General features: G+C 42.8%; 1 protein-coding gene and 1 pseudogene across 9 annotated transcripts in view; both read left to right on the forward strand.

Moving 5' to 3' along the window:
• The window catches only part of RALGAPA1 (Ral GTPase activating protein catalytic subunit alpha 1), a 186,212-nt gene that overhangs the window by 15,199 nt on the left and 148,837 nt on the right, over positions 1-22,176 (forward strand). For all 9 annotated transcript variants that reach the window (XM_066613742.1, XM_066613750.1, XM_066613759.1 and 6 more), the window contains exons 4-12: positions 423-480; positions 1,316-1,359; positions 1,583-1,760; positions 3,865-3,980; positions 8,676-8,814; positions 12,630-12,838; positions 14,105-14,344; positions 20,552-20,743; positions 21,341-21,478. In XM_066613742.1, coding sequence (XP_066469839.1) covers positions 423-480; positions 1,316-1,359; positions 1,583-1,760; positions 3,865-3,980; positions 8,676-8,814; positions 12,630-12,838; positions 14,105-14,344; positions 20,552-20,743; positions 21,341-21,478 — 1,314 coding nt within the window. The remainder of the gene's footprint in view (positions 1-422; positions 481-1,315; positions 1,360-1,582; positions 1,761-3,864; positions 3,981-8,675; positions 8,815-12,629; positions 12,839-14,104; positions 14,345-20,551; positions 20,744-21,340; positions 21,479-22,176) is intronic.
• On the forward strand, positions 7,145-7,265 carry LOC136637076 (5S ribosomal RNA; annotated as a pseudogene).

Genomic DNA, 22,176 nt, shown 5'->3' on the forward strand with positions numbered 1-22,176 from the left:
TTAAAAGATGAGGCAAGATACATGCATTAAGTGAAATCATAAAATGGTGAAACCTACTTAGGGTTCAGTCCTAACCAACTTTCCAGCACTAACCTAGCCGCAATGCAGCCCCAAGGTAAGGGAACAAGAATGCCCTTATTTTGAGGAGGCCTCCTTTACTGCCTCCCCACTGAAGGATGCAGCGCACTCCACACTGACACAGCTATGTCAGTACTGAAAGGTTGGTTAGAATTGGGCCCTTTTAGCTGTAATTGAGCAGTGTTAGGAACTATTCTGATGTACTGACTTTTGCATACCTTCCTTGTCATCATAGATAAGTATGTGTGTTCATTTCTCGGGATAGTAGGGCTTTGATTAGTTGCTGCCTGATAGAGAGCAGCCAATTAACTACACTGTGCATTTGTTGCCTTCTGCTTTTTTAGAAAATCTTACAGCTTCTTCCAGAAAAAATTCATCAGAGATGGCAGTTTCACAGTATTGGTAAGTATTGGTAACAGTATTTTTAAACAGTAGCAAAAGTGTAACCTGGAAAGCTGCTTTATGAACTATGGTGGTAGTAACTCTTCTTTCTAATATACAATTTTTTGGGGGAGGGGGGGTAATAAAGGAGGCTGGGCCTGGCCCTAAAGTGATTTTATCTCAACTCTGTCCATCCTACTACTTTTTAAATAAGGCATGATGAAAAGTTGGATCATGGTTTCAGTTGCAAGGAAAATAAATTTTTGCAAAAGCGCCATCCCACATTTTAATGTCATATTTCATTTGATTCTGTTCTTACTTTGTTTTAGCTCTTACATTTCACATCTATGATGGAATTGTTAAATGGACCACTTACAAGGACAGAATTCAATTTGCATGTTACAGTACTTATATGAACTGATTTAATTATGTGACATTGATGAAGTTTTTAAACTAAGTGCAATTAGAATGCCATTGTAATGTGAATTTGATATATTTCTGCATAGTTTTGAGTTCCCACAAAATCCATCTAATGTTGCAATATCTTTTTCCATTGAATATTTTTTTTACAGCAGCATAGCTGCAGCTTAAACAGCATGTGATATATGGAAATGTCTATTTAGGAATAATTGTTTCTATAGAAAAAGTGCATGTCTGCTTGGATTGAATGGCTTGAGAAGGTGACCTTGTCTCACTTCTGGCACTGAGCCTTTTGCCAGAGGACATCAGGGTCACCAAGAGTAATGCAGAGATTGCCAAGGACTTGCTGCGAGGTCTTTATCAAGTCTGACCGAGGCCTCTCACACTTCCATTAGCCATAAAGCAAGAAATATTCAGTGTGTGTTTTTCTTTTCAGGCTTGATTTTAAAGAAATTGCTTCACACAGGGAACTCTCTAAAGGTATGGTAGAGAACATTTATGCTTTCATTATTTCTAATAGAATGCAAAAGTGGATCGTTTTTGCGATATTGGGTCCAGTCTTTAGAAAGCTTATTCCAGATGTCTCATGGCACTAATAGAATTAACTGAAGAGTTGTTTCAGAATTGGACTTGTATATCTGCTGAAGTATTACAGTTTACGTGAAAATGGAATGACTCATATGCTTATCTCATTCCTTTGAAGATTCGGCGGGAAGGTGTTCGTCTCTTCCTCTTGTGGTTGCAAGCACTTCAAAATAACTGCAGTAAAGAGCAGCTGTGTATGTTCTCTTGTTTAATTCCTGGATTTCCATCACCGCAGTCTGAACATGGACCTCGAACACTAGATACTCTCATCAACCCTGTGCTAAATATTCAGGAATGTAAGTGCACAAATCCTCATCCTGCGATGTGTTTCAGTCATTGACAGTGCTATTCAAGAGTGAGCCTGGGGAAGGACTGTGGCTTACTGATAAAGTCCCTGCATTGTGTGCAGAAAGTCTCAGGTTCAATTCTCGGTATCTTCCTGGGAGAAAAACAAATTATTTTTCCCCTTTAAAATAGTTTAATGTTGGCACATGTGCATTTGGAAGGCTGTGGGTGCAATCCTGAGAATGAGTTGGACCGGCGCAAATTGTAAAGCATGTAAAGCAAACCATACAGCACGTTTGCGCCTCCTTGGGTGTAAGCCGCATCAGTGCACAGAGGTGTGCCGACTCAGAGAGGCTGAATCCCACCTCCATGGCAACTTACTCATGAACCTTGCATCCGTGCAGCTGGGCCGATGCAAGGCACTGAGGTGGGCGGAAGGGAAGCGTTCCTTGTTGGGGGAGTGTGGGGGAAGGACAGGCAGTGGGAGGCCCCGGGGCAGGTGGGTGGGGAGCCAGAGGCGGGGCTGGGATATGGCAGTTATACCGGATCCAACGCTATTCCTGGGGAGATCGGAATAGAGCACCTCCGGAGGTGGCGCAAGTCCGAGGAGACCCATTGGGGCCAGGGTGCCTTACCCAGGGGTAAGGAGAAAACTTTCCCCCCTCCCCCCTATCCTGTGCTGGATGCAGCACAAGCCTTTTGGCTTGCCTGTTCCAGCTCAGGGTAGGATTGCATCCTATGGTACATTCTGGTTCTGCTTGCATCTGTTAAAGAACAAATACTTTGTTTATTAGTTCTGAATATTGTTCAGGATTACCGATAGACTTGCAGTTTCCAATTGCTGTGGTAAATGACCAAACAATTTGCACTTTTCCCTGTTAATCAAGAAATCTGCCAATTTAGACTAGGGATACAATTCAGAGAACTGCACTACTAGCAGTGTATGTACACAGCATGTCATTGGACAACCTCTTGTGTCACCTGACAAACCTCTATTCACATCTAAGTTTGTAATATTGCATGAAGTGTGCTTAGTCCCCCACCCCACCCCCCACCCCCAATTTCTGCTGACAATGCAAGGCCTGGTATTCAAAGTTCCTGCTCTCTAATGCAAGACTACAGTCTGAAGCACATTTACTGCCTTGAGTCCCTTCGGGGAGAAAGGCAGGGTAAAAATAAAATATAATCATTTACATGGCAGGAGGTTTTTAGAAATTGTAGCTCTGTTCTGTTTGTCTCCATGGGGTGATGGGCTTATGACATCTTCTACAGCACACACCCCACAGGAACATTCATAGTCATTGCTAGTGGGTGAGGGGCAAATGTGGGCACCCTCAGTTTGCTGCAGTTGCTCAGTAGGTTCATGTGTTTGTCTCCCTGTGAACATCTGAACAGTGCTAGTAGAACTCTTTTTTTTTTTTTTTTTTTAAGAGTCCAGTTGAGATGACACAATCTGGTGTTTTGCAGGTGCTGCTATGCTGATCAAAGGGATTGACAGGGAGACTACTGACAGGGAGCCCACCCTCTCCCCTTCCCTCTTTGTGCTGTTCACACTTTGTTGTGTGCCCGCCATTGTGTAAAAGGGCAGATTAAACAGCACGTTCCCACTATGATGGGAGTTGATGACCCATCATCAACTGAGAAGAGTTGATGAGAAGAGTTGATGACCCAACTCTCCTCCCCTCCCCAACACCTTTGTCTTCAAGTTACTCCTTCACAGAGCAGGAGTAAATTGAAAACTGCAACCCTGAGAAAGAGAGGGAGAGCTGGATTGTTAGAGGGCATGTAGCACTTCAACGAATGGCTGTTGTGTGGCAATCCACATCCATTCCAGAAAAGGGCATTGATGGTGGAGAGAACAAACATTGGACTCAGTGGTAATCCCTCCCTGTGCATGCTTGTGAAAGCTTGTGAATTGTGCCCCGAGTGTATCAGTCATTACTTTTGGACTGACACATAAGAAAATGTTGGCCTATTTTGTCGGAAGTGATGTTACTCTTAACTTTACTTAAGTAAAGATAACTTTGTGGTTATGCATATGAACTGAGAACAGTAGTGATTAACTTTCACAGTGAAGCTTGCTATCTTGATTTTTGTTGTTTTTTAATCGAACAGCACAAGTGACTGTAGAAGAAATTACACCACTTGTCCCTCCACAATCAGGAGATAAAGGACAGGATGATTTAACAAGCTATTTTTTAGAAGCACTTTTGAAATACATTGTAATTCAGGTATGTTGTGAAGGTTACATGTTTCCTGGATAACTGATTTGTTAGCTAATGTATCATTTTATTGTTGGCATGATTTCCACCCCCACTATTTTCTGTTGTCTGGAAATGACCATCATTTTTCATGAATAGTTGCACCAATGTTGGCAGAGAGATGATTTTGCTTTTAATTCGTATACCTCAACAGATCCAAATCTTGACATGGAAAATATCCTTATAGTAGCTAGTAACTCTTGTTAAAAACTAACTGTCTTGCTTCTGCCCATGAGAAAGGAATTTTTTTTAGCATTTAGATTTTTTTAAACAGTGAAGATTCTTCAGTAATACCTCAGTGTTTGCAGACTTGAAAAATCTTCTTGCAGCCTGTCAATCAAGTTGCATCTATACACCCCTTCAAATATAAATGATATGAAAATCTGCTTTTTAGGTTCCATAATTTTGAGCATTTAGAGATTTCAAATCAGTGCTCAGGCTTATTAAGTGAATATGATCCCCACATTGTGCTGTTTAGTGGCTATCTGATAAGTGTTCATCTGGGAGTAGTAGCACATATTTGTCACCTATAGATGAAGTATACATTGGTCAAGTTTTGTTTTCCTCCCTTGTCTTAAACATAGAACGTATGTATACTGAACATCTTTGCTATCGGGAGGAAGCAAGCGTTTGCATCTTTTGCATAATGTCATTAGTAACTTTAATAAAAGTACCTGTCTTAAAACCATATGCTGTGTGTTGCATTATACAGTAGACCCAGGCATCAGGCTTTCTGATAGTAATGGAACGTCTCTCCCAACATCCTCCTCCGTAATGGAGCTGAACGGGGATATTTGGTCTTACCTGTGAACGTTCTTTCTTGGTGGTTCCAGAGTGTCTCATTGTCTACATGTGGGAAGCTCCTTCTCTCGGTAGCAGGCATAGTCACAAGATCTGAAGAACATCAAGGGGAGGGGCTCTGTTCCTCAGATTAAATGGAGCATCTGGAACCCCATCTCAGAAACAGACAGTAGAGTCAGAAGAACCTGCAAAACCTATATATAAACTGAGGAAATCTCAAAGACTCGCAGTGCCTAAGCCCACAATCAAGGTAGTGGACCCTTCCAGTGCCCAAGGGCCCTATGCTTCGATTCTGCTGGGGGAGGGGGGTAAACTAGCCACACTGCGATCCCTGAAAGGGAATTCACAGTCAAGAACAGGTTTTCCCCATTCTGCAGTGGTTCCAGGGTGGCTCAGTCTTTGCATGAGGATGGGAATTGCACTACAACCCCTTCTGTAGCACCCACATCTCAAAGGTGACATCAGCTGAGGTGTAAGCACCAACCTGTTGTGCTTTGTAAAAGTGCTCTGAACTTCAGGCTGCCACCCTACAAACAGGTTGGAGGCCAGAGCAGATCCTGTAGGCCACAGAGGCTGCTGCCCTTTTCAGCAGGTGTGTCCACATACAGGCAGAACCACTGTCCCTTGGGCTTTATAAGCTGCCCGGTTGCCCTCCCAGACCCACTGAGAGATGATAGATGATGAACCCTTTGCCACCAGCGAAGATTGTTTCTTTGCTTGAAGAGCAACCAGCATTTCAGATTTTCTAAACTGTTTCAAGATAAAGGACGAGTGACTTCTTGCTGTTACTCACTCCTCATGGAAGTTACATGACTCTTAATTTACAGAGATAGTGTTAATCTCTAGCTCCCTCTGAGGAAATACTTACCAAAACCCCTGACTTGTGTGTTAGTATCCCTAAAAGGTAAGTGGTTATGGGCTTGAAGAGAGGTCAGGTGAAGATCTTCAAGACCAGATAAAGGACCCACAAGGGAACGCAGTGAACTGCAGTGGGGGGTTCAGGAGGGGCATTCCCCTGTGGGTGGGAGGACAGATTCCTCCTGAAGGGTATCTCAAGTTTCCACCTGGAGTTTGATTCAGACTGCATTCCAACTGGTTTAGTTTGCCTTTTGAGCCAGTCAGCTGACAAGATGCCTCCCTAACATACTGTATTCTGATGGACTGAGGATACTTCTCTGCCTAGCAGAAGAGCCTCCTCTTCTTGCGAAGAGATAGGGATGTGGTCCCTTCCTGTCTGTCCACTTCGGCCTTGGCTGAGACATTGTTCATGTGCTCGAGTGTTTGATCTGGGTCTGGAAGGACCTAAGTGCTTGGAATATGGCTTGTAACTGGAGGAAGCTGATGCTCTTCAGTGACCCAAAGACCAACTTCTGCTGTCTTCTCCAGCTGAGGTTGCAGAAAGCTTTCCTGTTTCCCACTGGGGGGAAGGGGAGGAGAGCAGGGAGGGAACGGCTTGAGGCCTACAAACCTCGGCCATACCATGCGGCTTAAATGACCTTCCCTGCCATGATCTGTCCTGGGTAAGGTGCTGGACTGACTTAGGAGTGCTCTGTGAGATTAACTGCTGAAGCTAGAGAAAGCAGCTCCTCTCCCAAATCTTTATACCAGTGGTTCTCAAACCGAACCATGGCTCCCCAGGGAGCTGCAGAAACCAGCCAAGGGAGCCCTGCAATCCTCGCAAAAACTGCATTACCCTATGCAATGTATAGGACTATAGCCCTAATGGGGATTCATGGCCAATGGTCCAATAGGTCAGGGGAGTCACCAGTCAAAAAAGTTTGAAAACCACTGCTCTGTACAAAGAAGAGAGGGAGCCAACTAAATAGGCTAAACTGCTATAAATAATTTACCCTGCTAATGGGGCAAAGACGTACTTTTTCAAGTGGTGCTCCTCTTACATTGGGACTGTTCCTCTTCATGTTAGCATGGTGACTTTCCTAGTAACTGTTTGCTAGTGGTCAATCAATCAATCAACAGTATTTATATACCGCTTTTCAACTAAAAGTTCACAAAGCGGTTTACAGAGAAAAATCAAATAACCAAATGGCTCCCTGTCCCAAAAGGGCTCACAATCTAAAAAGATGCAAATGAATACCAGCAGACAGCCACTAGAACAGACAGTGCTGGGGTGAGGTGGGCCAGTTACTCTTCCCCTGCTAAAAAGAGGAGCACCCACTTGAAAAAGTGCCTCTTACCCAATTAGCAGGGGTTAGTGGTGTTCTGCCTTTTTTGATATTGTGAGCCCTTTTGAGACAGGGAGCCATTTAATTATTGATTTGAACTTTTTTTGTTTTAAAAAGCAGTATATACACATCATAATAATAACGCATCTTGTTTGGAGCCAACTGTTACCCTGCACATGCCCGATCTCGTCTGATCTTGGAAGCTAAGCAGGGTCAGGCCTGGTTAGTATTGGGATGGGGGACTGCCTGGGAATACCAGGTGCTGTAGGCTTATACCATGATCTCGGAAGCTAAGCAGGGTCAGGCCTGGTTAGTACTTGGATGGGAGACCACCTGGGAATACCGGGTGCTGTAGGCTTAGACCATGATCTGGGAAGCTAAGCAGGGTCAGGCCTGGTTAGTACTTGGATGGGAGACTGCCTGGGAATACCGGGTGCTGTAGGCTTATACCATCGTCTTTCGAGACTGAAGGTTGGCAGCCATTGGAGCCAAGGAGAGACCGTGTAGCCAACTAGCCAGGCAAGGCATCATTCTGGGAAACGGGGGAACCCCTGCCCCTTGGTGTTCTTCAGAGGATGTGATCCTGCCTGCTGCTAAGAGGAGGAGCTCTCCAATGGGCAAAGACCGAGCCAGCCTGGAGAATTCCTGTGCATGGAGTGGGACTGGAACCAGTTCCCTCTCCTCCTGTTTCCCCCATCCCCCCTTCCTCGCAGTTCTTACTCTTATTCTATCTAAGGTCAGGAACTACAAAAGTTCAGGAACTACTATAAGGTGCAATTCACTCTGCCTTCTTTTTTCAGGTCAGTTTTATATATCTGGTTGCAGGCAAGAAAAAAAAAGGTGTGCATATGAGGCACAGGATCCCCTTCCCTCTAAGCTCTTTCTCCCCAGTAGTTGCTCTTCTCCACCCTCTTCTGTTCTAGGAGACATAGGAAGCTGCAGAATATGAATTCCTCTGGTTCATCTTGTATAGAAAATTCAATAGTGTCGAACACTAGAACCACCTTTCAGAGCGCGATACCATAGTCTTTTGAGACTGAAGGTTGCCAATACCAATACAAACACTAGACCAGTGTTTCTCAAACAGTGGGTCACAACCCACCAAGTGGACCCTGACCCTATTTCTGTTAGGTACCTATGAAAACACAGGTGAAGGAAATATTGGATAATTGCCTCAAGCCCTGAGGCTATTCAAAAATCAGATAGCTGCTAACTGCCCTGGAAAGAGCTGACCTCCTGCAGTTTGCAAGCTTATGTAAATATAGGGAGATAAATATTTAAGTATCTTTTTTTCTAGTATGTTTTTGTCCAAGTCTGTCAGTGACAGGTAAAGAGGGCAGGCGAAGGCTTCATTAGGGCTGCCTCATTACAAGTAATGGATCCAGTTTTTTTGCAAATAAATAAAAAATATTAATTCTATATAATATATATGCATACAGTTTCTTTCTAGATCATCTTTTTTAAGGTCTTGTAAAGTTAGGTGGGTCCCCACAGAATGTCATTTTAAAAATTGGGCCCTGGTGCTAAACAGTTTGAGAATCATTGATCTAGACAAAAATGTAATTATTTCTGGTATCTTTAGAATGGAAACACGTTAAAAACGCACTGAGAAGGAAGTGGAGAATATGTATGTACATGAGAAATTAAAATAAATGTAAATAATCCAAAATTCATTTTGTAGGTCAAAAGTTTGGAATGGAAGAACAAAGAAAACCAAGAAAAGGGATTTTCGTTCTTATTTTCACATTTTAAGAAATATTACTTGCCTTATATTTTCCCAAACATGTGTAAGGACAGCAGCTTGTATAATCCTGTACTTGGTAAGCATTTTCAATCTCTCTCAGAAGCATTTTTCATTTTGTAATGTAATTTATAGGCTGGGGGTGTAGTGCTTAGCTATCTTGGTTGATTTTACATGGTGCATCTTGTCCTACCTGGTAGTGGTAATGCTGCAGATAGGGTTATACTAGGCCTACTTATTTGTAGCCCTCTCCCTCTGTTCTGAAGGGAATGGAATTGCCTTGCAGTCAAAGGACATCTTTGCTAGGGATGGGAAAGTAGCCTTTAAAATTAAATTGTGGAGAAACACAGCTTGAAAAGCGCACAGCATCCATTAAAAAAAAAAGGCAAAACAGCCTCCTATTGGCCTTCTGAACAGAAGAAGACACACTATAGTTGCTGGGGCCAATAATTGCAATTTACTAGCACCTTTTGGAGTCTCATTTGCATGATGGTAAATTGCTATTCAATACAAGACCATATGCTTGGATGAGACAGGAAGGAGGAAGATATTATCATCTAATGCAGGGGTGTCCAAAGTTTTTGGCAGGAGGGCTCTCTGAAACTGTGTTGGAGGCCAGGGAAAAAAAGAATTAATTTACATTTAAAATTTGAATAAATTTACATAAGCTTACATAAATTAATATACTAGAGGTGGAACTTATATGAATGAATGAAGATCTTGCAATAGTTCAAGGCCTGTAAAAGGCCTTGCACAAAGCAAGGCTGGACTTTTCTTTGCTGCCGCTACTGCATTACAGATGTGAAACAGCAAGCAGTGAAGGGAGCCCTCATCCCACAGCTAACGCGAGAAGCAAACAGTCACCCTCACACTGAGAGCAATTGCGTCGGGCCATTGTGGGCTCCAGCAAGTTTCCGGAGGGCCAGAAGCTCATTGGGGACTGGGGTGTCCCTGAGGACTGCATTGGGAGCCCTTGAGGGGCGCAAGTGGCCCCAGGGCCGGGGTTTGGACACCCCTGATCTAGTGGGTTCAGCAGGACTCTATGGTACATAAGAAGAGCCCCAATGGATCAGGCCATAGGCTCATCTAGTCCAGCTTCCTGTATCTCACAGCGGCCCACCAAATGCCCCAGGGAGCACACCAGATAACAAGAGACCTCATCCTGGTGTCCTCCCTTGCATCTGGCATTCTGACATAGCCCATTTCTAAAATCAGGAGGTTGCACATGCACATCATGGCTTGGAACCCGTAATGGATTTTTCCTCCAGAAATTTGTCCAATCCCCTTTTAAAGGTGCCCAGGTCAGACGCCATCACCACATTTTGTGGCAAGGAGTTCCACAGACCGACCACACGCTGAGTAAAGGAATATTTTATTTTGTCTGTTCTAACTCTCCCAACACTCAGTTTTAGTGGATGTCCCCTGGTTCTGGTGTGTGAGAGTGTAAAGAGCATCTCTCTATCCACTCTGTCCATCCCCTGCATAATTTTGTATGTCTCAGTCATGTCACCCCTCAGGCATCTCTTTTCTAGGCTGAAGAGGCCCAAACGCCATAGCCTTTCCTCATAAGGAAGGTGCCCCAGCCCATTAATCATCTTAGTTGCTCTCTTTTGCACCTTTTCCATTTCCACTATGTCTTCCTTGAGATGCAGCGACCAGAACTGGACACAATACTCCAGGTGTGGCCTTACCATCGATTTGTACAACGGCATTATTATAATATTAATTATAATAATTTTATTATTATATTATTAGCCGTTTTGGCCTTAATACCTTTTCTAATGATCCCAAGCATAGAATTGGCCTTCTTTACTGCTGCTGCACATTGAGTCGACACTTTCATCGACCTGTGCACCACCACCCCAAGATCTCTCTCCTGATCTGTCACAGACACCTCAGAACCCATCAGCCTTTATGTAAAGTTTTGATTTTTTGCCCCAATGTGCATGACCTTACACTTACTGACATTGAAGTGCATCTGCCATTTTGCTGCCCATTCTGCCTTCCACTTTCATCAACTAGGTCTAAAAGAAAGCCATTACTTGTGGGTCGAGACACTGTCTTGCCAGTTTTCAGCTGCATTTTATTTTCTATATAGCCTTTAACCAAATTCCTACAAGAAATATTTATTTGAATATTTCCCTAAATTTTGCTGAGTTGAGGGGGAGAGAGAGAGAGAAAAGCACTTAACTACTTCTTTGAAAAACCTCCCTACAGGTCCAACCATGTTATACATGGATTTTTTAATACAAGGATTTGACTCAACAAGAAAGTCCACTGCAAATGAGAAGGAATGTGCTGATCCCTGGAGTAGGGGAAAAAATGCATCCCTTTAAAATCAGTTTACAACAGTAAGAAAAGCATTTTTTTTTTTTAGAGAGACAGTCATGCAAGCAATCATTCCATTCTTCAGCTGAGCTAGGTATAGGCTGGGAATCCTTTGCATTTCTGATTACTGACTGCCTCTCTACAACAGTTAGAAAAATTGTTTTTAAACCACAATTGTAAAGAGATACACTTTTTAGTTTTTTTAAACTGCTTTTATTTAACACATTTTATGGGATCAGCAGGGAGTTCCAGAATCAAACCCCTGCAGATGTCGAGATAAGACCTTTTTCCAATAGTAGCAATGGATCACGGGTTACAAGCCATGATATAACCTCCTGATTTTAGAAATGGGCTACATCATAATGCCAGATGCAAGGGAGGGCACCAGGTTGCAGGTCTCTTGTCTTGTGTGCTCCCTGGGGCATTTGGTGGGCCATTGTGAGATATAGGAAGGTGGACTAGATGGGCCTATGGCCTGATCCAGTGGGACTGTTCTCATGGAGAGGTAAGAAATCTGAAGTGGGTCTTTTTTTCCACTAATTTTTTTATCCATGGATTTTTTTTATCCACTAGGGTTTTTGGAACGAAACCTCTGTGCATAACGAGTTACAACCTGTGTATCTTCATTCTTATTTGGATTTGAATTGAAGAGTTCAGTTTGAATTGGAAACCTGTAGTTTTCTTTTGCTTTTGTTAATTTGAGTTCAGAACATCACAAAGTGGAAGTCCACACTTGCAATAAGATTTTACAGTATCCTCCCCCTCCTTCCAGCCTCTTGTGCCTCCTCAACATTTTTCCTGAAAGTCAGGGAGAAGGCAGCCAGGGAACTCCCACTTAAGTCCACTCTGGACATGTGCAGCAGTGATGTCACAGTCATTGCTACAAGCCTTGGCAGTGTGAGACTCATTAGGCACTGTCCAGTCTTTAGGCAATGACAAAGGGGAAAATGGTTTGCTCATAATACACTTCTCCTTTTGCACTTTGCATCTTCTTGGTTGATCCTTTACGGCAACCTGTACATTCGCTCTCTCTTTTTGCTGCTGTTTATTTTGGAATTGGATTTTTCCCCAATGAATATTGCATTTCAGTAATCTCCCATGTAATGCGCATGTACCTGTGTTGTGGTAAACTCCTTAATAAACTGTCTGGATTAGAAGTGCAATTTAGTGTAAACTTTACTTACTAGCATTTTGCTATCCTATAAGTAAAGGTGTTTGTTTCTGGTGAGTAAGATAGGTTTAAAGCCCAAGTCTTACTAAACACAATGGGCTTACTTTGGAGTAAACACTATTTTCGAACACTTCTAACTTCTACCTGTACATTTTTTAAGCAGATCTGATAACAACCTTTCAGTGCTAAACGTTTGTAATTAAATATTGGACGTTGATATGCTAAGTCAGAGAATAGCATTTGACTATTATTATCAGGGCCCCTACCCTTAGTGACGAATTGGAGTTATGCAATGTTAGTAATTTCAAGTGTCCAGCAATCTAGCATGTGTCCGTGGACTTAATCTGTTATCTTTTTATTTTATTTTCACTTAGCAAGTATGTGTTTCCTTACAGAGATACCACAAATGAGACCAAAGCCACATTATGTAATGATAAAGAAAGATGTTGAAACCAATGAAGCGATATATTGCACAAAAGAACCTTTCATTAAGGCTCGTGTTATTGTCATCCGATGGTTGGTGTCTTTCTGGCTTGAGCCAAAACCTCATACAGGACCTCAGATTCCTGGAATGGAGGGTGAAGTTGTGCCAAAGAATATCCAGGTAGAGCAAAGAAGGTGATAGAGGATGGGTTGGGAAGATGCAGATCCTGCTGTTTGTTTCATTTTTATCCTGCCCTTTCTTCCAAGAACGTCTTACAATGTGCCTGCTCCCCTCCCTTTTATTCTCACAACTACCCTGAGTTTGACTAGGTTCTGGCCCAAGATCATCATCAGGGATTGGAATCCAGATTTCCCTGGTCAAAGTCCATGATGAAACTTTAGGGTATCCTAACAGTCTACTAGAGGTCTACAACTCCACTTACGATGGTGGGCCCTGCCTCCCCCAGAGAGCGTGGTGAGCCTCCATCCATTATTCATACTTGAAGACTGTTCAGACACTTCTGAATTCAGGATGGCATCAGGGGTGAGAACTCTGCCCAAGTTGAGAGAGCAGCAGAGTTCTGGTGCCTCATTAATTTATCTCTGTATGCTGTTACAGCACAGATTGGAACATCCGAATTAGTGCCCGTGTTAGTGCTCTTGTGCAGGCATGATAAGAGCTGGGCTGGTAAGAGCCAGCTGTTTTAAGGTATATGTACATTCAGACTTCCAAACAGGAGCAGGATGTATTTTGGCTACTTTGTGTACAAGAATAATGAACTAAGGTGACTGAATGCCTGTCTGGTTGGAAGCAAAATGGCAATGGAAAAAAGCAACAACCCACAAATTAGTCATTTCTGTGTTTTCAGGAGACTCCCTATATTCTTGAAGTACATAAACTTGTAAATTTCAAGAACATAAGAGACCCATTAAAAAGACAGCTTGATGAGGACTGTGTGCTCACTGGTTCCCCAGAGGCTGTGGCACAAGGGACTGTCAGTTGAGGGGAAAAACAACAGCATGGGATGGGAATGGTTCTGCTTGAGCTTGTAACAGCTCAGATTCCCTTGGAGGATGGGCATTAGATCTGGGGAAGCACAACATTTCGTCGCAGATCTCAACTGTTTAAATCATATTGCGCCTTTCTCTCCTGGAACTACCAACATTTGAGGAGCTCTGCAGAAGTAAAGTGTCCGCAAATCATTGCATAGATTTTTCTTACAATAAACCTTCTGCTTGAGAGTTTTGTTGGCAGGAAGAGCCTCCCAGTTCTGGTAGCGTCTGGAGATACAGAATGCTGTTATGGAGGCAGTGATGCTGATAACCTTAGCACGCGTTTAATTCTTCAGTGTTCTAAGCGTTACTGTTGGTACTGCTTACAGCAACTATGTCATAGTCAACCAGAAGAGGGTCAGCATTTGTTTTTTTCCCCCTTTTTTGATTTCAGAGAGCAGCTGCTAGTCTGGCTTCTAGAGAAGACAGCAAAAATGACAGTAGCGATAGGCCTGATAGAAATACAGAACCAGAACAATCTCATTCTAATACAAGCACACTGACCGAGAGAGAGCCTAGTTCTTCCAGCCTTTGCAGTATTGATGAAGAACATCTCACCGACATTGAAATAGTCCGCAAAGTTTTTTCCTCTAAGAGAAGTCATGTTAACTTTCTTACAGAAATCTTTCGTCAGGTAAGTAAATCCTGTTTCTGAACAAAAATATTGGGTGAATACCTTTAAACTTTTCTTTGTATTATGCATGGTATTCATGAATGTAAATTCATTTTGTATTACTAAGAGTTACTACTTAAACCAAAGGGGAGTATCAGAATTTAATCATAACGTAGCATGTATCCTAAATACCTTGGGGTCACTTTGGACAGGACACTTTCTTACAGAGAGCAGTTGATGAAGTCTACCGCCCAAACTGAAAAGTAAAAATAATATCCTGCATAAATTGTACACAAATTGTACATAAATTGTACAGTACTAACTGGGGTGCAACAACACTCATACTGCGAGTATCTGCATTAAGCCTGGTTTACTTGGAAGCAGAGTATTGTGCCTCAGTATGGCTTAATAACCCACACACAAGCAGGGTAGATGTACAATTGCATGAGATGATATGTATTGTTAGTGGGACAAATTCCATCTACTCCTATTTACTGGCTGTTTTGAGCCATATACAGGTATAACCTAATTATCCACAAATTTTTGTCTCAACTCTATGAGAAGAGCCCTTTGAATCAAAGAAAAAAAGAAGTTTAACAATAACCTCATTAATGGGGGACAGAGCAGCTGGCTGACAATCCATCTATCATTCTCTCACCAGGCACTTAAAACAGCTTCACCCCCAGGCAAGTGATCCCTCCCTTCCCTGTGAGCTTGTGAAAGACTACAAGTCACTATCTCTTCCTCCATTCTTTCCCAGGTGCTGGGCTCCTGGGGAAGGGAGGGGTCGCTGCCTCTGAGTGAAGCCTTTCTAAGCACCTGGAGAGAGACTGATTGCCTCTGTGTGCATTACAAAAGGTCAGCAAGGCTGTTTTTAAATATCTGAGCAAAAGGACATTGTTTTTTAAATGGATTCGCTTTAGTGTGATTTTTGCCAGCCTCCAGTTTTGGGAGCAGAACCCTCCTGAATAACAAGACTCAACCTGTACCACCTCTGGAAACAAGACAGAAAAATGCCCTCCTACAAGAATATTTGAAGATTATTGGTAACTTGCAGTTGCCAATACTGAATGATGTAGCCTGCCTGGAGTGAAATAGGTTGAGATTTATACATTCTGCCATCGGTACTGCTAAAGCACTCCTAGAGGAGGATTTTAATATTCATAAGATGAGGAAACATCATTGGTTAGAAATTGTCCCCCACAATGTCGAAGTCTGCCTTGTATTTCCCAAAAACCACCTGGATTTGACCAGCCTTTTGTGATATGGATAGCATTAAATCAAATTTGCACTGGACATGGCAGATGTGCAGATGCCCTCTGTAAGTGGGACCCAATATCTTCTCCAAATTGTGCCTGTGGGGTTGAAGAACAAACTTTCCAATGTATTGTGACAGAGTGCCAAAATAGAGCTCATAATGGAGATTTCGCTGATTTTCTGGCTCTGACAAATGAAGTTAAAAATTATATTTGTAATTTAGATATAAGTTTGTAAGATTTTTATTAAAATCTTAGATTTTACATTTTATATTTTGTATTTTAATCTATATGTTTTTATTGAAATGTGAATATGCCATGCAATAAATAAATGGAGCATTTAATAATCCAGATCATAATGTCTGAAAAGACTGACAGACTAGTAGAGATGAAGCGCTTGGCTTGTATTGTTTGTGCTGTTGTAAAATCTTATTGCAAGAGTGAACTTCCTCTTCGTGTTGTTTGAAGGTTGGTGATGTTATGAGGTTTCCATGGGCATTCTAGCTCCAAGGGATGTGCCGTCTTTAAGTCTGAGAATGTCTGCAGCCTTACAAGCTTTGTAGATTGAAGTGAATGGTCTGCAGCTGAGGAGAGAACCCTTGTACAGGCTTTCTGCAAGGAGGCTAAAGACTGGAAAGTCTACTGAGCGGAAATCCTGGGAGTTGGTTGCTGAGGAGCAGAGAGTTGTCACAGTGGCTGAAGGAAGGGTCCTGGACACCATAATTTATTATTTATTTATTTACAAATTTGTGCCCTGCTTTATCTCCCTCCTGGGCATTCAAAGCAACTCCCAGATAATAATAATAATAACTTTATTTTTACCCCGCCTTTCTCCCTGAAGGAACTCAAGGTGGCTTACAACAGGTTAAAACAAATTAAAAACATAATTTAAACACAGATAAAAGCATATAACACATAAAAACAGTAGTCAGGTAAAAAGAGCATAGAGCAGCAAATCATAAAAGAATCAGGCCTGTAACCAAGTATTTAAAAAATATTAAAAGATGTTGAAAAAATGTTTAAAAGGCCGAGAACTCAGAAGGCTTGTTTAAACAGAAGGGTCTTCAGGCCTTGCCGAAGAGTCTCAAGAGAGGGAGCCATTCTTAAGTCAAGGGGAAGGGAATTCCATAGTGTTGGTGCCACTACTGAGAAGGCCCTATTTCTTGCCGCCGCTCCACGTACCTCCCTAGGCGGCGGCACTTGTAAAAAGACCTTCTCTCATGACCTAAGCGGACGAGCCGGATTGTACGGGAGTAGGTGATCTCTAAGATACCCTGGCCCAGAGCTGTATAGGGCTTTAAAGGTCAAAACCAGCACCTTGAATTGGACCCAGAAACGAATGGGCAGCGAATGCAGCCGCTGGAGAAGCAGAGTGACAGAGTCAAACCGCCTAGCTCCAGTAACTACACGGGCCATCGCATTCTGCGCTAGTTGCAGTTTCCGAACCGTCTTCAAGGGCAGCCCCACATAGAGCGTGTTACAATAATCTAACCTCGATGTCACCGTGGCATGGATCACCGTGGCCAGGTCTGCACGATCCAAGTACAGCTGCAGCTGGCGCAGCAGCCGAACCTGAGTGAAGGCCCCCCTAGCCACAGCCGCCACCCGGGAATCCAGGAGCAGCTGCAAGTCCAGGTGGACCCCCAAGCTGCGGACCTGCTCCTTCAGGGGGAGTCCAACCCCATTCAGCACAAGCTGAATGTCAATAGTCCGATAGTCCAGCACCTGCCGATAGTCCAGCACCTGCATCGAGGATTTCTGAACCAGGAGAGCCTCTGTCTTATCAGGATTTAATTTCAGCTTGTTAGCCCTCGTTGAGATCCTCACTGCCTCCAGGCAGCGCTCCAGGCCCTCAACCGCCACCCTGGAGTCTGGAGGAAAGGAGAGAGAGAGCTAGGTGTCATCGGCATTTTGATGGCACCCCAAACCCCCGGATGACCTCTCCCAGCGGTTTCATGTAGATGTTAAATTGCATGGGGGACAGAATTGAACCCTGTGGCACCCCGCACCTCGAGGGCCAGGGTGTCGAACAGGTATTCCCCAGCACCACCATCTGGGACCGATCCTCCAAGTAGGAGTGGAACCACCGCAAAACAGTGTCTCCAACTCGGCCAGTCGACCCAGAAGGATACCATGGTCGATGGTATCGAAAGCCGCTGAGAGGTCCAGCAGGACCAACAGGGACGCACTCCCCCTGTCCAGTCCCCGGCGTAGGTCATCCACCAAGGCGGTTTCCGTCCCAAAGCCCAGCCTGAAACCAGATTGAAAAGGATCCAGATAATCCGCTTCATCCAAGACCCTCTGGAATTGAGATGCCACCACCCGCTTGTACAGCTTGGATGTACAAGATACAATTAAACTATACAATAAAATATTTTAAAATTTAAAAAATATAGATTAAAAAAGTCCTAAAATCTAATAAACATGAGAATCTCATTAAAAACCAAGAGCAATAAAAAACAGAAAAAAAACCAGTAGTAGACAATTTAAAAATGTTCAAATTTTTTTACAAAGACAAATAAGCATAAAAACCCTGAGTAATTGGAAGGGAGAGGTATGAGACAGTAGTTTCAAGAGACAAGTAGTTGAGAGTGAAAAGAAATGGAGGGCTAATGAAAGGGAGTGACTGTGGAAAAATCTAAGGCTATATGCTTCTGAGGCCAGGGGAGCAGAAAGACAGGAATGCTTGGCAGGTGTGGAGGCCAGCTGAGAGCCAAAATGCAATAGGCAGAGGTGCTGTGCACTGAAAAACAGAGGACTGCTCAGGAAGCCTTGCTGTATAAAGATGCCAGAGGTTTCTCCAGTAGCCAAGAGTATTTGATTTGGAATATTTGATTAGGGGGAAAATTAATAAAGCCTACTTAACGCATTTTAAATATTCAAACAAATCAGGCTTTACTTACAGGAATATTTGTAACTATTTTTAGGCGTGACCATTCAGCACATGCACTTCCTGTCATTGTTTAAATTTTAAGAAAAGCAATGAAAGCTCTGAAGGCTGTTTATGCTAATTTTAATGTACACAAAGGCCTGCACATTAAAATTTCCTGGATATAAACATTCTAATATTCCACCCATGCATTCAATAAATGCTTAGAGCAGAGGAGCAGATTATACCTGCTGGTTCTGCCATCAACCATGTATTTGTAGATGATGAGGGGAACAAGCCTTCGCTCTAGAGCAGGGGTGCCCAAACCCTGGCCCAGGTGCCACTTGCGGCCTCGGGGGCTCCCAATCAGGCCCTCAGGGAGCCCCCAGTCTCCAGTGAGCCTCTGGCCCTCTGGAGACTTGCTGGAGCCCGTGCTGGCCCAATGCAACGGCTCTCAGCATGAGGGCGACTCTCGCATGAGTTGTGGGACAAGGCTCCCTCCACTGTTTGCTGTTTCGCATCCATGATGCAGCAGTGGCAGCAATGGAAAGGCCGGCCTTGCTTTGTTCAATGCCTTTTGTAGGCCTTGAGCTCTTGCAAGACCTTCGTTCGTTCATATAAGTTCCACCTCTAATATATCCATTTACGTATATTTATTCAAATTTGAAATGTAAATTAATTATTTTTTCCCCAGCCCCTGACACAGCGTCAGAGAGATGATGTGGCCCTCCTGCCAAAATGTTTGGACACCCCTGTTCTAGAGATTCAGAGATAAAATCTGCTTTCAATATATAACTTATCTAAAATAGTTTCTTCTTCTGTGTTTGTGGGGACACACACACACACACACACACACTCTCTCCCCCCCCCTTCCCACTGGGAAAGGAATATGTACTGGGAATATATATTTTTGTTATCTACAGTACTCTTTCTTTTGTTTGGTAAAAGAGTACCAACCAGAAAAGAAAACGTATAAATACAGCACACTTTAAAATAAAATCATAAAGGAGTGGATTAAAGAAAATCATTCTAGAATGTGTTTGTAAACCAGGAAGTGCCACCTCCCCATTGTTCTCCAATTAAAAACTCCATGACCAGTGCTGGTTCCTATATTTGTCAAATAAATTAAAAAATTCCACATTTTTATCCCACCCTTCCTCCAACGAGCTCAGGATGTTATACATAGTTCCTTCCTTTTGTCCTCACAACAATCCTGTGTGGTAGGTGAGGCTAGAGAGAGTGACTGACCTAAGGTCACCCAGGAAGCTTTGTGGCTAAGCAGGGATTTGAACCTGGATCTTCCAGGACTAACTCATGAACCACTATAGCATCTTCCCCTCTCTCACTGGATGCACTGAAGCAGAGAAATGTTGAGATGTTACAACTTGCAGCCCAAAGTAGAATGCACTCAAGCACATTAACAGAGGTACGATATTCACACTCTTCAATCAGCAGTGAACGCTTTGGCAAAGAAATGGCTAGTGTTGTTGCCTGGCCAAATGGCCAACCTTGGGATGTGCAGCTACTGCCATGAAATGTTCTCTTGAATCATCTGAAAATCATTCGTAAGTGAGGCAAGTAGGGAAGTGGCTACATAAATGCCACTTCCCTGGCAAGTAGGGAGTGGCCTAGGGAGAGAGCAAGTAGGGAAGTGGCCTGCATAAATGCTCCCCGTGAGGCAATTGCTTGTTTGTTTCACTTGCAACTTGGTCGTCAAATAATAACATTGGGGTAACTGTGTCAGGCTTCCGTGGTTTAGTCCTGCAAATGTTCACTTAAGCTCCCCAGATGAACTTGTCTGCTTTGTTTCGCTTCTCCCTGATTTCCAACAGACCCTATAAAACGAAGCCGAATTGAGTTGCTGGCCAACTGTCTGCAACTTGTGGTGTTGCACTTCCTTTCCCTTGGCTGTCCCTTCAGAAGTAACTTATGTCTGGTCCTATAGTGTTTTCATAATAAAATTTGTCTTCAGTACTTCCTTGAAAACAGGTTGGTTAGTTTTAAATTAATCCTTTAAAAATGAAATGCCTGCATCCTCATCTGTAGAAGGGAGCGTTTGTTTCCTATGAAATGTTTTTATGAGGTTTTTTTCCCCCCTGCTAGGCATTTTTACTGCCGATTTGTGAAGCAGCAGCCATGAGGAAAGTGGTGAAAGTATACCAGGAGTGGATCCAACAAGAGGAGAAGCCCTTATTTATGAAAGATCCAGAAGAAATTTTGTTGTCATCAAATATGGACTGCGATGAGAACATTGTGGAAAACAATTCATCAGACAAGGCAAAAGAAAGGGAAGAGGTAAAAATATTAGAATCTTTTTTTCATCTCTCTATCCACATTATCCTTCCCATGCATAATTTTGTATGTCTCAATCATGTCCCCCCTCAGGCGCCTCTTTTCTAGGCTGAAGAGGCCCAAACACCGTAGTCTTTCCTCATAAGGAAGGTGCCCCAGCCCCGTAATCATCTTAGTCGCTCTCTTTTGCACCTTTTCCATTTCCACTATGTCTTTTTTGAGATGCGGCGACCAGAACTGGACACAATACTCCAGGTGTGGCCTTACCATCGATTTGTACAACGGCATTATAATATTAGCCGTTTTGTTCTCAATACCCTTCCTAATGATCCCAAGCATGGAATTGGCCTTCTTTGCTGCTGCCGCACATTGGGTTGACACTTGCATCGACCTGTCCAACACCACCCCAAGATCTCTCTCCTGATCTGTCGCAGACAGCTCAGAACCCATCAGCCTATATGTAAAGTTTTGATTTTTTGCCCCAATGTGCATGACCTTACACTTAACTGACACTGATCATTCTGTATCAACTTATGAAATGTGCTTTGCATCTAAACCACATCTATGAAAACTTAAAAGAATCCCTTTTGGCCGTTTTAGGAAACTTTGAGTAACTCTGGTCCTGTTCGAAATTCAAGTTGGACAAGGAATGGCTGCTATCAGGAGGCTTCCCATAACATGTCTGACTTGGATATTTTAGAACAAGGAATACGTGCTGGAACCCAAGCTGTACTGCAGGTAAGAGGCTTATTTTGTCTCGCAGGAAATATTTTGTCAATAAAATTATTTTTGCTGATACGTCAGCTTTGCTTAATTTTTGAGGTTTTTTTCTTAAATTTATGTTTCAATATTTTTTTGCAGACCTTGTATTATATCTTCTATACCATTATAGACCCCATATTGCAATATACATACTGTATTTTCTCATTTTGGTGAGTTTGAAATTACTTACCACTTCTGAATTTTCTCCATTAAAAATCTCTTGTTTGTAACTTTCTACAATGGCATTGTGTTTTCTGGGAATCCAAAGAAGTTTAAAACTCGTCTGAAAAATCTATGCTATATTCTTTATTTCAGTATTGATTGGGGTACAAAGCATACAATCTACATGTGTGGGGCTTTTCAGCCACCCCTCCTAACAGTAGCTTGTTGCTTGATCTGGAAAGTCAGTCCTAAAGGTTGGGGGACCTTTCTCTCCACCCTCCCCCCAAGCAGCTTGCTATGAGTACATGGGGCTGCAATCAGAAGGGGAAAACGGGAAGATTTCTGGTTGTGCATGAAAGTGCTTTGCGCTATCCATCTCTTTGTACTGCAATTATTATTAGTTAATAGATGGTGACAGGGGAAAGGACATAGAAAACTGTAAATAATATAACATACACTTGAAGAATAGAATGAAACAAAATTACAAAAAAATCTAGAAAGACCATAATCCA

This window comes from Tiliqua scincoides, chromosome 1 (assembly GCF_035046505.1).
Source record: "Tiliqua scincoides isolate rTilSci1 chromosome 1, rTilSci1.hap2, whole genome shotgun sequence".
NCBI classification, from domain to species: domain Eukaryota; kingdom Metazoa; phylum Chordata; class Lepidosauria; order Squamata; family Scincidae; genus Tiliqua; species Tiliqua scincoides.